Source organism: Triticum aestivum, unplaced genomic scaffold (genome assembly GCF_018294505.1).
Source record: "Triticum aestivum cultivar Chinese Spring unplaced genomic scaffold, IWGSC CS RefSeq v2.1 scaffold11919, whole genome shotgun sequence".
In the NCBI taxonomy this organism is placed as follows: Eukaryota; Viridiplantae; Streptophyta; class Magnoliopsida; order Poales; family Poaceae; genus Triticum; species Triticum aestivum.
Window position 1 is genome coordinate 1 of NW_025226429.1, and position 14,865 is coordinate 14,865.

General features: G+C 45.3%; 1 protein-coding gene across 1 annotated transcript; it reads left to right on the forward strand.

Moving 5' to 3' along the window:
* Positions 1 to 8,765: 8,765 nt before the first annotated feature.
* Positions 8,766 to 13,153, forward strand: LOC123172597 (vacuolar protein sorting-associated protein 26A). The gene is made up of 11 exons (XM_044589542.1): positions 8,766 to 9,069; positions 9,203 to 9,277; positions 9,371 to 9,445; positions 9,536 to 9,608; positions 9,948 to 9,992; positions 10,391 to 10,502; positions 10,726 to 10,792; positions 11,054 to 11,098; positions 12,089 to 12,144; positions 12,250 to 12,425; positions 12,727 to 13,153. The coding sequence occupies exons 1-11, from the start codon at positions 9,067 to 9,069 to the stop codon at positions 12,912 to 12,914; spliced, it is 915 nt and encodes a 304-aa protein (XP_044445477.1). The 5' UTR covers positions 8,766 to 9,066; the 3' UTR covers positions 12,915 to 13,153.
* Positions 13,154 to 14,865: the final 1,712 nt, after the last annotated feature.

Consider the following 14,865-nt stretch of genomic DNA (forward strand, 5'->3'; position numbering starts at 1 on the left):
GGTGGCGGCGGCTCCTGGCGGTGACGCTAGCAGCGGTAGGCGGCGCGGGCTGCGGCGGCGGGGCTGGCGGTTGGCGGGGCTGGCGGCTAGGGGGCGGGGCGGCGACTATATAAAGGGGGCGGCGGCGGTGGCCTGCTTGGGCGAGGGGGCGCCCGGGGAGGAGTCCGGCTCGGACTCTCCTTGGCGTCCGTGCCGCGCACGAGGGGAGGCGGCGGCGCGGGGTTGGGCCGGCCTGGCCTGGCTGGGCTTCGGCCCAGTCGGGCGCGGGAGTTTTTTTTAAATAATTCTACCGAACAAAAATTAAATTCTAGAAAAATAAATAAAAATCTAAAAATTCCAAAACAAAATTTCACCGTCTAAATAAAATATTTAGAACAGGATGAACATTTTCTTCGCCCTAAAAATGCAATTTTGAAAACGTGCAATTTTTCCTAAATTCAAATAAAATAGCAAAAACTCCAAAATAAATCTTATTTGATTTTTTTATTAAATCCTCAATATTTATTTATTTTGGGAAAGTCATTTTATTCCCTCTCTCATATTTTCTTTAGTTGAAATAATTGAAGATGGAATAAATAAAATCGAATGATCCTATTTTCAAAATTTGAGAAAACTCAAATATGAAAATAACGAAATCCCCAACTCTCTCCGAGGGTCCTTGAGTTGCGTAGAATTTCTAGGATCAACCCAAGAGAAATAAAATATGATATGCAATGATAATCTAGTGTATGACATTCGAAATTAAAAATTTGGGATGTTACAAAACAGCCACCATACCTACCTATTATGGCATTTCCATAGCCACTCCGAGATATATTGCCATGCAACTTTTCACCGTTCCGTTTATTATGACACGCATCATCATTGTCATATTGCTTTTTGCATGATCATGTAGTTGACATTGTATTTGTGGCAAGGCCACCTTCATAATTTTCATACATGTCACTCTTGATTCATTGCATATCCCGATACACCGCCGGAGGCATTCATATAGAGTCATATCTTGTTTAAGTATTGAGTTGTAATCTTGAGTTGTAAGTCAATAAAAGTGTGATGATCTTCATTATTAGAGCATTATCCCAGTGAGGAAATGATGATGGAGACTACGATTCCCCCATAAGTCGGGATGAGACTTCGGACTTTAAAAAAAAGAGGCCAAAGAGCCCACCAAAGAAAAAAAAAGAAAAGAAAAAAAAGAGAAAAAATAGAAAAAAGGCCAAAAAAAGAGAAAAAAGGCCAAAAGAAAAAAAGAAGAAAAAGAAAAAGAATAAAAAAATGAAATGAGAGAAAAAGAGAGAAGGGACAATGCTACTATCCTTTTTACCACACTTGTGCTTCAAAGTAGCACCATGATCTTCATGATAGAGAGTCTCCTATATTGTCACTTTCATATACTAGTGGGAATTTTTCATTATAGAACTTGGCTTGTATATTACAATGATGGGATTCCTCAAAATGCCCTAGGTCTTCGTGAGCAAGCGAGTTGGAAGCACACCCACTTAGTTTCTTTTGTTGAGCTTTCATGCATTTATAGCTCTAGTGCATCTATTGCATGGCAATCCCTACTCACTCACATTGATATCTATTAATGGGCATCTCCATAGCCCGTTGATACGCCTAGTTGATGTGAGACTATCTTCTCCTTTTTTGTCTTCTCCACAACCACCATTCTATTCCATATATAGTGTTATGTCCATGGCTCACGCTCATGTATTGCGTGAAAGTTGAAAAAGTTTGAGATTACTAAAGTATGAAACAATTGCTTGGCTTGTCATCGGGGTTGTGCATGATTAAATACTTTGTGTGATGAAGATAGAGCAACAGCCAGACTATATGATTTTGTAGGGATAACTTTCTTTAGCCATGCTATTTTGAGAAGACATGATTGCTTCGATTAGTATGCTTGAAGTATTACTATTTCTTATGTCAATATGAACTTTTATTATGAATCATTTGGATCTGAACATTCAAGCCACAATAAAGAAAATTACATTGAGAATTATGCTAGGTAGCATTCCACATCAAAAATTCTGTTTTTATCATTTACCTACTCGAGAACGAGCAGGAATTAAGGTTGGGGATGCTTGATACGTCTCCAACGTATCTATAATTTTTGATTGTTCCATGCTATTATATTACCCGTTTTGGATGTTTATGGGCTTTACTTTACACATTTATATCAGTTTTGGGACTAACCTACTAACAGGAGGCCCAACCCGTATTTCTGTTTTTTTGCCTATTTCAGTGTTTCGAAGAAAAGAAATATCAAACGGAGTCCAAACGGAATGAAACCTTCGGGAACGATCTTTTTGGAACAAACGTGATCTAGAGGACTTGGAGTGGAAGTCAAGAAACAACCGAGGCAGCCACGAGGGGGCTGGGCGCGCCCCCCACCCTCGTGGGCCCTGGGGAGTCCACCGACCTACTTCTTCCTCCTATATATACCCATGTACCCCGAAAACATCAAAAGCGACCACGAAAAACTATTTCCACCGTCGTAACCTTCTGTATCCGCGAGATCCCATCTTGGGGCCTTCGCCGGCGCTCCGCCGGAGGGGGAATCGATCACGGAGGGCCTCTACATCATCTCCAAGGCCTCTCCGATGAGTTGTGAGTAGTTTACCACAGACCTTCGGGTCCATAGTTATTAACTAGATGGCTTCTTCTCTCTCTTAGAATCTCAATACCATGTTCTCCTCGATCTTCTTGGAGATCTATTCGATGTAACTCTTTTTGCGGTGTGTTTGTCGAGATCCGATGAATTATGGGTTTATGATCAAGTTTATCTATGAGAAATATTTGAATCTCCTCTGAATTCTTTTATGTGTGATTAAGTTATCTTTGCAAGTCTCTTCGAATTATCAGTTTGGTTTGGCCTACTAGATTGATCTTTCTTGCAATGGGAGAAGTGCTCAGCTTTGGGTTCAGTCTTGCGGTGTCCTTTCCCAGTGACAGCAAGGGCAGCAAGGCATGTATTGTATTGTTACCATCAAGGATAAAAGATGGGGTTTATATCATATTGCATGAGTTTATCCCTCTACATCATGTCATCTTTCTTAATGTGTTACTTTGTTCTTTATGAACTTAATACTCTAGATGCATGCTGGATAGCGGTCGATGTGTGGAGTAATAGTAGTAGATGCAGGCAGGAGTCGGTCTACTTGTCACGGACATGATGCCTATATACATGATCATGCCTAGATAATCTCATAATTATTCGCTTTTCTATCAATTGCTTGACATTAATTTGTTCGCCCACCGTAATACTTATGCTATCTTGAGAGAAGCCACTAGTGAAACCTATGGCCTCCGGGTCTATCTCTTATCATATAAGCTTTCAATCTACTTTTATTTGCATCTTTACTTTTCCAATCTATATTATAAAATACCAAAAATATATTTATCTTATCATATTATCTCTATCAGATCTCACTTTCACAAGTGGCCATGAAGGGATTGACAACCCCTTTATTGCGTTGGTTGCGAGTTCTTGTTTGTTTGTGCAGGTGCGTGGGACTTTTGAGGAGCCTCCTACTGGATTGATACCTTGGGTCTCGAAAACTGAGGGAAATACTTACGCTACTATTGCTGGATCACCCTTTCATCTTCAAGGAAAACCAACGCAAGCTCAAGACGTAGCATAGACCTTCTCGCCGAGCTCACTGATGACCATGGGCGGCATCGATCCAAACTGGATCATTACTCGCTCTGAGTTGCTACCATGGGAGATTCCACCTGCATGAAAGGGATCTTGATGAGCGGAAACCCTCGCCGATGCCTTGTCATGCAGCATGTTGTGTAGATTGGGAGACGAGTGAAGACGATTCAGACGACCACAGTGTAGCAAAGATGGGAGGAGAACCATGTCCCACCGGGCATGCCAATTTGTTTGACACGAGAAAAATCTAATTGCACTCCGGATGAAGGGAAAAGAAGGAGTATGGATTTCTCTCAATGCACCAAGGAAAAGAAAATGTGGGCGTGCCAGTGTACCGTTGCACATAAAGAAAACAAAGAAATGGGAACAGTACTTTATTAATCTCAAGGATATCAAATACAATTCCCAATAAGCGCTCTGTGGCATACTAGCGCGGCCTGCCTGACTAGCGTTGTGCGGTCTCCTGGTTCCCGGGCCTCGAAAGGCTCTCGGTTAATTACTCCCGCGGGTTGTTCCACAAGATACCTCCGATTAAACCGTGTGGTTGTCTTCGTCGTCTTCGCTTCACGTTCTCCATGCATGTGATGATGATGGGTGTAGGTGTGGGCAGCGGCAAAGCCCGTGTCCTCGTTGGTACACGTGCTGCTTAGAACATGGTTTTGTGCTAGCCACGTCCGCCTTCATCGTCGCGCCTCGTCGGTCTTGACAGCGTTGATGTAGTCGGTGTTGGGGGAGCATGGATCCTGCTTGACTCAGACTTCTTGACGATGTAGCGGCTTCGTCGAGGTATGCAAGGGGTTCGCCTCGCGGGAGTATTCTTCTGTGGAGACTGTAGTTAGTGTAAAACCAATGCACACTTGCATCGGCATGGCTGGTGTGATTGGCTTCTCGTCTCGACTAGACGCCGAGGTTACAGCAGTTTGCGGAGACAAAGACTCCGCCTCACAAGGCCGTGAGAGGTAACGTCTTAGATGGGCGTGGTTAACGCCTCGTCTTGGCTAGACGCTGTATTCGGTGGTCTGCCAAAACAACGATCACGCCGCAGGGCCGAAGAAAGGTAACATCATGGAGGGGCGTGGTTGATACCCTGTCTCAGTTAGACACCGTATTTGGTGGTCTACTAAGACAAGGATCACACCACACGAACGATGATGAGACCTATGTCCAACAAAGGGTGCACCTTCTCTCGGCTAGACACCGTATACGGTGGTCCGTCAAGATAAGGGCAACAAATTGTGGTGCTGAAGAAAGATGGCATTCTGGAGAGGCGTGGTTGATACCTCGTCTCACCTAGACGCCGTATTTGGTGGTCTGCTAAGACAAGGAGGACACCGCCTGTACGCCGATGCCTGTAAACCATGAAGAGTGCACCTCGTCTCGGCTGGAAGCCGTATTCGGTGGTCCGCCAAGACAAGGGAAACACATCACGGAGTCGAAGAAAGATGACATGGAGGGGGTAATTGATGCCTAGATGCCGTATCCGGTGGTCTGCTGAGACTAGGATCATGTCGCATGTACGCTGAAACCTTTATGCCATGAAGGGTGTACCTCATCTTGGTCAGACGCCATATTCGGTGGTCCGCCAAGACAAGGGCGCTGCCTCATGGGGCCGAGGAAGGTGACTTTGTAGAAAGGCGTGGTTGGGCTCCGTCATTGGCGAGCTCCATCCGCACCCGATCATGACGTACAAAGATGAAGGGCTCGCTGTGGACAAACTCAGTCGGTGTTGGTGTAGTCTCCTTGTTCGATGAAGTCCTCTACGGTGCCGGCGGCGGAATTGAACGAGCGTTGTCTTCGGCGATGAGCACATACTCTCCTTGTAGTGCATGCACGCTGGATGTAAGGGGGAGACAAAAGAAAATAATTAGACATTAGTCTCACCTTTCGGAAACATGACCTTTGCGTCCATCGCCACCAGAGTTCTTGCGCGGATGAGGGTATGGCGAGTCGTCGATCTCCTGCCAACGTGCGTCTTGCTGGATGTGGTGTTGTGGTCTTGCTGCTACTTGATGGATGTTGGATGTGTGCCTTCGGCTCCGTGCGTGAGATGCTATGGGTTTGCTGCGTGTCTCCTCTCCAAGTCCCTCGTACATGATGCTTTACTAGACTTTTATAGGCTGGCCGTAGGAGTTGATGGAAGGCAACGCCCAATGTAGCACCGATTTCTTTCCTTCAGTCATAGTTTCTTGATGCCAAGTATGTACAAAGAAAAGGAAATAAATTGATACACATCCGATTTGAAGACTCGATTTTTCGTATCATGCCGCACACGGATGTACTGGCTTCCTTCCCTGGCTCTTCTTCCATATATACGTATGAAGACCAAATCGATCTGTGCATGTTAGGCGGCCCAACAGTCAACCAAATCGATCTGAAGGACAGATGTGGAAGCGATTATGGAGGCTTAAGGTGTTGTCTAAAGTGCGCGTATTCTGGTGGCGAGTTGTGAGGAAGATTCTGCCAGATGAATGCACTCTTCGGCATAGACATATACAACCACTTGGTAGATGCAAAGTGTGTTTTGCAATGGATGAGGACTTGATGCACGCTTTAGTGCATTGCACTCATGCAAAGATGTTTTGGGAAGAAGCTTATGACTGGCTGGGTGTGAGGCGGCCACGACTACATCCGGATACGTGGGCTCGGGACATTCTAGAAGACCCACAGTTCACAGATACTCAGAGGGCGCATATGATCTCCGTTATGTGGGCGATTTGGCATTCTCGAAACAGAATTACGCACGACGGTGAGAAACTGGACCCGATGACGACTGTTTGGAGGATCAAGGAAGACTTGTCCGTCTTGGAAATACCGAGTTCTGCTGCTGCGATTTTACCGGGGTACAATTGGGTGCCTCCGGAATCGGGGGTGGTCAAAATTAATACAGATGCAGCGATGAGTTCGGTCCTGGCTCAGTGTGGTGCAGGAGGAGTTGCTCGTTCTGACACTCGTTTGCTGGGAGCTTGGAGCAAACCCCATCATGGGGTTACGGATTCGTTTATTGGTGAGACCATGGCGCTGAGGGATGAAGTTATCTTTGCGAGACTGCGCGGGTTCTCACATGTGATTATGAAGACAGACTGCGTGGAGGTAGTGAACCTCTGGAAATCTCGCCATAATAGTTGTTCTGTTGTGGCATCTTTATTTGTAGAAATTGGTGAGCTAGCTGCCAACTTTATTCTTTTTGTATTCAACATGTAAACAGGTCAGCCAATCTACCGGCCCATCTTTGCGCTAAACATGAATGCACACTGGTGGCAACCGAGAGTTGGACTGACACTAGACCTTCCTTCCTGCTCACCAGCCTATTGGCCGATGATGCTAGGAGTGCCTCAGTTGAATAAAGCTTCCAGGTTTGATCGAAAAAAAAAAACAGTCAACACATTCGTCGTACCAGACGCACACCATGTGACCGTCACGTACAACATAGCCCATATTGTTTTTTTTTCGTTTTTTTTTCAGGCACTTCTTCTTTAATTTCTTGCGTCCAATATAGCTCATATATGTGTATATACGACGGTGTTGAACTAGTTACATGTTGCGGCTGTTCGGTCACGTACATACGTGCTTGCCGGTCGGTGCGAATATTCGATAGATATACGTACCGGCCACCAGGTTACTTACATGAAACGAGCCTATGTGCTTTGGGCCTTAATAATGCATGCATATTCCATGTGAGGCAAAGCTAATTGGCTTACTTTGCATGAAGAAGTTGGTAGCACGTATGAGCACAGCATACACAAACTTCATGTCCAATGATGCACATATTTAACCTGCCCTTAAAACTCATCATAGATCAAAGTAAATAATTAAGTGAGTTTCATAAAATATATATTATAATAAAAATAATAATCACAAAAACTCATCCAGCAGTGAGCGAGTAAATGGGGTGGTGAGGATATATTTCACGCCATCCCGCCTCCGCCGATTTCTCCCTCCCGCCTTCTCCGACCGAATCCCTCTTGCATCGTGCCCTACACCGCGTCTTTTTGCGCCCGGCTCAGGTTGGCTCACTGGAAACGGTCGATTTGAGCGTTCCAGCGAGTGAGGCTCTTGAGTGCTTTAAGTTTCGCGCCGATGCGGGCCAGACCTGTTTGCCGAAATCACTAATTAAGGAGTACTCCTTGCGGAGATCACTCCAACTTTCCCAGGTTGCGACAAGTGGCGCGCTGCATGTGTGCCACTTGTCGCAACCTGAGTGTTTTTCCTTTTTTCGTAGATCCGTTTATTCAAAACGTTTTATCTCTTAAACCGTGCGTTCAAATCTCGAACCGCTTTCGCTGTTGGATTCCTCGCGTCGAGATCTTCAAAACTAGATCCTATGTTGATAGGTTTTGACGAACTTTTTTTCACGAAAAAACCAGATGAAAAAAACCGACGAAAAAACCGAATCGGGTACACGGGTTTTTTCCCTTTCCGAAAGAGGCACGCCCATGCCTCTCGCGAAATCACAACCGTGCCTCTCGCGAAAGAAACAAATACAAAAACACGTTTTTTTTCCCTTTCCAAAAGAGGCACGCCCGTTCCTCTCGCGGAAGCAAAACTGTGCCTCTCGCGAAAGAAAAAAAACAGAAAATGTGTTTTTTTCGTTTTCGAGGAGGCACGGCCGTGACTCTCGCGAAAGCACAACCGCGCCTCTCGCGGAAGCAAAACCGTGCCTCTCACGAAAGAAAGAAAAAACAGAAAACACGTTTTTTTTTCGTTTCCAAGAGGCACGACCGTGCCTCTTGCGAAAGCACAACCGTGCCTCTCACGAAACAAAATCGTGACTCTCGCGAAAAAAATACATTTTTTTGCTCAAAAAAAATTATTTTTTTTAAAAAAATTGGTCGAAAAGCTAGGAAAAACCAATGAAAACCAAAACGTAAAAAGAAATAAAAAACCGTTTAAAAAGCCGAAAACGCGTGCAGAAAAAAAATAATTCAAAAGAAGAGCCCAGAGCGCAACACGTGGCGAATAGCTGAGAGCGCGCCAAGTGGCGTTGATCGTTGCGAGGCTCCCGAAGAAGTGCTCGTTAATTAGTTGCTTCCTCTGTTTGCACACAATCAAACAACCCATTTTTATCGGGCGGGCCTGATTGGGTATGCAGCCTAGCAAACGGATCACTCGTGTCTCCGTTGGGACGCCTTGCCTTGGGTCGATGTGTTCAGTCCCGATTGATCCAATGGACGGCTGAGATTTGTTCAGACCCACCAGCTGGACGGTCCTAAACGCATCTTGAGTTCCATACCCAGCACAGTAGAAGCCAGCATCCAACCCTCTCTTCCTCTCTCCTGAAGCCCGACCCGGCAGTTGACGCCCAGCTCCAACAACACCGGTGATCCCCTCCTCCGGCGTCGGCGACCTTCCTCGGCTATCGTCCCCGCGTCGCCCTCCACATCCACCTTTTCTTCTGTTCCGACGCAGCCATGGTAACCAACGCGATCACGTTCGATCTTGACCACCTTGCTAGTACTTTCCTTATTTGTTCCCCTCCGAATTGGGGCGTCTTTACCACCTGAGATCGCAGTAGATCCCAATCTGATTTCCGCTCCTTTTTCTCAGAATTACATCATCGGCGCCTTCAAGCCGCCCTGCGACATCTTCGTGACCTTTTCCGACGAGAGGAGCCGGAAGCAGGTGCGGCGGTCCCTTCGGCTGCACGTTCTTCGTGTTCAGGAGAGGTCGCTTGGTTCTTGGACTGATTCTCAGCCTTTTGATTCTTAACCGCAGGTTGCAGTCAAGAAGGATAATGGGAAGACAACCATGGTGCCGGCGTTCCAGAGCCTGGAGACCATAGCCGGAGAGGTACTGACGGTGGTGTTCCTTGCCTGCCGCTTGTTTGTCCAGTGTGTGAGGTCGACTGTTGGCATGGATTCGTGATTAAATGGTTTGCAGGTATCAATAGCGCCTGTTCCTGGTAAAAGGATTGAGCACATGGGTGTTAAGATTGAGCTGCTTGGACAGATAGGTAAAGTCTATGCTGCTCCTTCAAATGCTTCCTTGATGTGATTAGGTTAAGTGCTCTGGTGCTGGTGCTAATTGATCTGTAGGATGCTGTGTTACGTTCTTAGAAATTAAGCATAGTTATTCTTCCAGATTGCTGACTGCACTATTTATTTGTAAATGCTATTCTGAAATTTCATTACCATGAGAAATTGTAGGAATTCATTGCTGGGAAACTGCAAAAAATATTGTTCCTGAGCACCAATCTAACTTTTGTTTATCTCTGTCCACTCATAAACTACTTTTCAACACTTCAGGTCTTGCTAGGTATTAACATTATTGTCTGTGTTCATTTTTATTACAGAGTTGTATTTCGACAGAGGCAACTTCTATGACTTCACTTCACTGGGTAGGTTCTTTCGTGAAGTAATTTTCAACACTAGTACAGTAGGACAATAACCTTCCTTCCAAGATATCCTCTGTGATGTTCACAATTTGTCTGTTCCTTCTCTTTTGCTAGCACGCTTTGAATCTTGCTATCCTTTAGAAACACATTGTTTACTAATCCCAAAAATTATCTTCAAAATCTCTCTGATACTTGCGCCTTATGAACAAAATTTGTTGTTCTCATCTTGCTTGTTATGTGTACTCTGCTCATTAAAGTAAAGAAGTATAATGAAGTGAACAGTGTATATTTGTTTGGCCCTCAGATGATGTGTAGCTTACCGCCGCTCGATCTAAGTTACCTACCTTATTGTTTTTATAAGTCCATTTCATCACCTGAAGTGCCTTTTTCTGTACATGCAGTGCGTGAGTTAGATGTTCCTGGTGAAATATATGAAAGAAAGACATATCCATTTGAGTTCTCTACTGTTGAAATGCCATATGAGTCATACAATGGAACAAATGTCAGACTGAGGTAAGAAAGAAATCTACTCCCTCCATCCCATAATATAAGATTTTATTACAACACTCACATATTGGTTGTAGTAACATCTTATATTATTATGGGATGGAGGAGTAAAATACTTGCATTATGCTTTGCACATCTCATAACAAAGAATAGTGTGCATTCTGTTCAGCATCAAAAACTAAATTAACACCATCTCTGAAGACTTAGTGCGTACTTGTTATGCTTGCAGGTACATCCTGAAAGTGACGATTGGTAGAAACTATGTCGGTAATATTGTGGAATCTCGGGATTTCTGTGTAAGTTTCATCTCATGGATCTTCCATGTGTCTGTCACCGTAACTTTGTTTGGTCTAAACTTGGACCGCCAATAGTCTAACTCTGGTTATCTTATGGAAAGTTGAGTATAAGAATGTCCCCTGATATATATACTCTCATGTGTTCGATGCTATTTTGAGTTGTTCTTTAGTGGTTACAAGGAAATGCATATCAGGTTTTAGTCTTTGATGTTTTACGTGGATTACCTAGTGTTCGATGTTCTTTAATGTTTTTGTTTTCAGGTAAGAAACTATTCTCCTCTTCCTTCAATCAATAACAGCATCAAGGTTAGTCCTAGTAACTGGATGTGTTAACTTATTCTCAAGTTTATAATTTAAAGTGTTTCGGTTGTTTGTTGGACTAAGTGATACGCTTGGAATAGGTCAATTATGGGCTTATGGCTTGGTCATGCCCTACTTACCCGTTAACATTATCATGTGTTCCTTGTTCAAATTATCTCGGTGTGCTGTTTAGTCAAGTTCTGAAATAAAACTTGTAATAATAATAATAGCTTAAAAAATGGAAGGGATGTAACATACGATCTTACCTGGTCAAATACTGGAAATGATGGTAGCACCAGTTCAACATCATTCTTGAAGTCACAGTGATCACTGGACAAGTTAGCAATGACTTTGATCTTCTTGAGAACAAATTGTTAGCAGGTAGCAGTTCGTACCAAATAAGGGGTAATAATGGTTCTACTAGCGTGCAACAGTGAGGACTGTCCACTCGGACTCAGATGTTCATGTTCCTCCTGTTGATATTTTTTTTATCTACTAAGGGGATGTTTGGTATTTGCCTGTGTGAGCCTTGCCAATCGTTGGCTAGCCAATTTATTGGCGCAGGATTTGGCCACCCCAGACTTGCCAACTTTTTGGCATTGAGCTGAACTGGGAAAGCGGGAGTGGGCTAGGCACACCAAAATATTGGTTCCCATCCAAACGGGAAGCCAGGCTCGGTCAATGACCAATTTTTTGGTTTGGCAGCCGAGGGCTGCAATCCAAACAGCCCCTAAAAGCTTGTGTTTTCAAATTTTCTTGGTGATACTCTAACAAGCTGATTGCTGGAGTACTTTGTCGATCTACTTTCGTCAAATGCAACATCTAATTGTAGTTTGCATGCGTCGTTTCCTCCTATATTCTTTCAGATGGCAATGGACTAGCCACTTCTTGATATCCTTGGCTTCTAGTGTAAATTGTGGTGTTCAGAGTGCTGGAGCCTAGAGTTAATGTGCTCGACCTTGTACTGTGATTACTAAAACTGATCACTGCTTTCAGATGGAAGTTGGAATTGAAGATTGCCTGCATATTGAGTTTGAGTACAGCAAAAGCAAGTACGATCAGTACAGTATGCCAGTCTGGCAGTATGTTCTTTTTGTCACCCAATTTAGCACAATCAGAGTATTGATCATCTTCTGCTGGATCATTGCCTTATTCAGGTACCATCTCAAGGATGTCATTGTAGGAAAGATCTATTTTCTTCTAGTCAGAATAAAGATAAAAAACATGGAGCTTGAAATTCGCCGCCGGGAATCAACAGGATCAGGTCCTAACACATATGTTGAGACTGAGACACTTGCTAAATTTGAGCTGATGGATGGTGCCCCAGTCAGAGGTATATTACACATTTATTCTACTGTGCCTTTCTAGCGTTGCTTTCTAGATTAGCTCCAAATCTTTGAACGACATATATACCTCAAGTAGTGGCCATTGAGGTATCATGAACTCATAATTACTTATCAAATACTCCCTCCGTCCCAAAAAGCTTGTCTTAGATTTGTCAAGATATGGATGTATCTAGACACATTTGGTGTTTGATACATCCGTATCTAGATAAATCTAAGGCAAGCTTTTTGTGACGGAGGTAATACGTTGTCCATACTGTGTGCTGAGTTCACTGAACAACCATTTTACAGGAGAATCTATTCCAGTAAGGCTATTCTTGACTCCATACGAGCTAACCCCGACTTACCGCAACATAAACAACAAGTTCAGTGTCAAGTACTACCTCAACCTGGTCCTTGTGGACGAGGAAGACCGGAGATACTTCAAGCAGCAAGAGATAAACATGTTCCGCCTTGACGAAACTCCACAGCCTTCATAGACATCTATCGCTGGGAACCTGGCCTGAATCGTGTGTTGCAAGAGTTAGCAATTTGGCATCCTGTTATGCTGTATATAACTCTCCAGGAGAGCATGCAGTTTAGTTCCAATGTACCGTGCGCTGTCACTTGTTACGCCTTTTTCATAGCAATCTGGTTAGATACAATCACTGAAATGCTGGATTGCTGACTTTTGGCCATTTTCATTTCCGCCCTCTTGTGAGACATTTTTTTTTCCTTAGACGCTTGTGAAGCATCTTGAGATAACCAATTGTGCTTGATATTTGCTTCATGTTGTTAGGTCGTTAGGCTATCGACGCTCAGCCGATTTTTTTTATTATTCTTTTCATGTGATTTGGAGTCAGCAGATTTTCGATACATTTTTGTTCTCTTTGTGAGAGAAGTCCATATTACCCCCCACAGCGCATACGGCAACCCTACGGAACGACCAATAATCCATGAGGCCATGACACGGGTAGGAAGGAAGCAAGCAAACCAAAGCAACGGAAACAACCAGCTAGCAATGACACCAACCGCTAAGGGCATCTCCGAGGGTAAGTTTCCCCGCCATCCAATGCTAGCTGCATACATCGCAAACTTTTGTGCTAGCTGCATACATCGCAAACTTTTGTGCAACAAACCGGATGAAGTTCATGCAAACACTGTAAACTTTTGTTCAATGAACCGGATGAAATTCATGCAAACACGCTCGGATTTCATACAAACATGATGGATTTCATAGGAACCAGACAAAAACGGTTATATTTTGGACATATTTTAACTAAAAAGGAAAACCTATGTGCACATACAGTCATGCGGAGTTTCACTCCCACAACACTGATACACTACACTAGTCTACGGCCGGCCACGACGGATCCCTTTGTCTTTCCTATGTCCGGCTACGCCGCTCATCAAAGTGGCAAAGAGGATGCTTCAGCGGAGGGGAAGAGTGCTTCTGCGGAGCCTTGGCCGGTGTGCCCAGGATGGTCTGAGATAAAGACCGCACAGGTCACCAACTGTACAAGCCGGCGATGCGCCGACGGTGGCCTCCATGGAGTACAAGCGGCAACGACCTCCCGTGTTCTACTTCTCCTTGATGATGGAGGCGGGCGCGGACGTGCTGGCCGCCCTCTCGTCGACATTCGCGCAGCCGACTTCTTTCTCTGCCTGCATGGCGCGGCTACGCGCGCATCGACAGTGGATGGCGCGGTCGCAGGCATTGCAGGCGCGTCACAACGCATCGTCGTCGATGGCAACGACGATGCCTGTGCCGCTATGCTCCCTGCCGTGCCGACTTGGAGCAACTCGTCACTCCTCCGTGAGTTGGCTTGGAACGATGAGTTGCTGAACCACGCGCCGGCTTGGGGCGGCAACTTGCTCCGTCGGGCTTGGAGGTGGAGCAGCGAGCTGACTCGCTCGTATCGGAATGGGCTCGGCGGGCCACCCAGCCGGCTTTTATGCCGGAGAACTGCTCTTCTGGCTCGTCGGATGCCATCGAAAGAGTGGAAAAAATGATGGAGGAGATGGGGAGTGGTGGAGTGGTGTAATTCTTGCCCGATGTTTGGCCTCATTTAAATAGAGGGCGGGCGGGAGGAGCTTGCCCGGTGTTGCATTTAATGCCAGCCCGCTCGTGAACGGACGTGTGACCGGAGTAGGTTTCCCGGCTTCCACGCGTGTTTAATGGAGGCGTTCCAATGTGGCGAGGAGGCGTGTTTAGCCGGGTGTGCAACGGGCGGTGTCCTCGGCAAACGTGTCGCTTCAGTGATGGAGGCAGTGAGAGGTCACGTCCGCCCTAAGCCGCCTTCAATGTGGAGCAACACGCTCTACAGCGGCATGAATGCGGCCCGCTGGGCGATGACACAGAAACGCGCGCGGGCAGAGGGAGGTTTTTTTGGGGCTAGGGCAGTCAGAAGCAGGCGTGACATCGGTCCAGACTCCCACAACCCCCCCCCC

What these genes read in the sequence shown, in the direction of transcription:
- LOC123172597 (XM_044589542.1), top strand. An exon ending in TTTGAGTACAGCAAAAGCAA is followed by an intron (nt 12,145 to 12,249) that starts GTACGATCAGTA and finishes TGCCTTATTCAG; the next exon opens with GTACCATCTCAAGGATGTCA. An exon ending in GGATGGTGCCCCAGTCAGAG is followed by an intron (nt 12,426 to 12,726) that starts GTATATTACACA and finishes ACCATTTTACAG; the next exon opens with GAGAATCTATTCCAGTAAGG.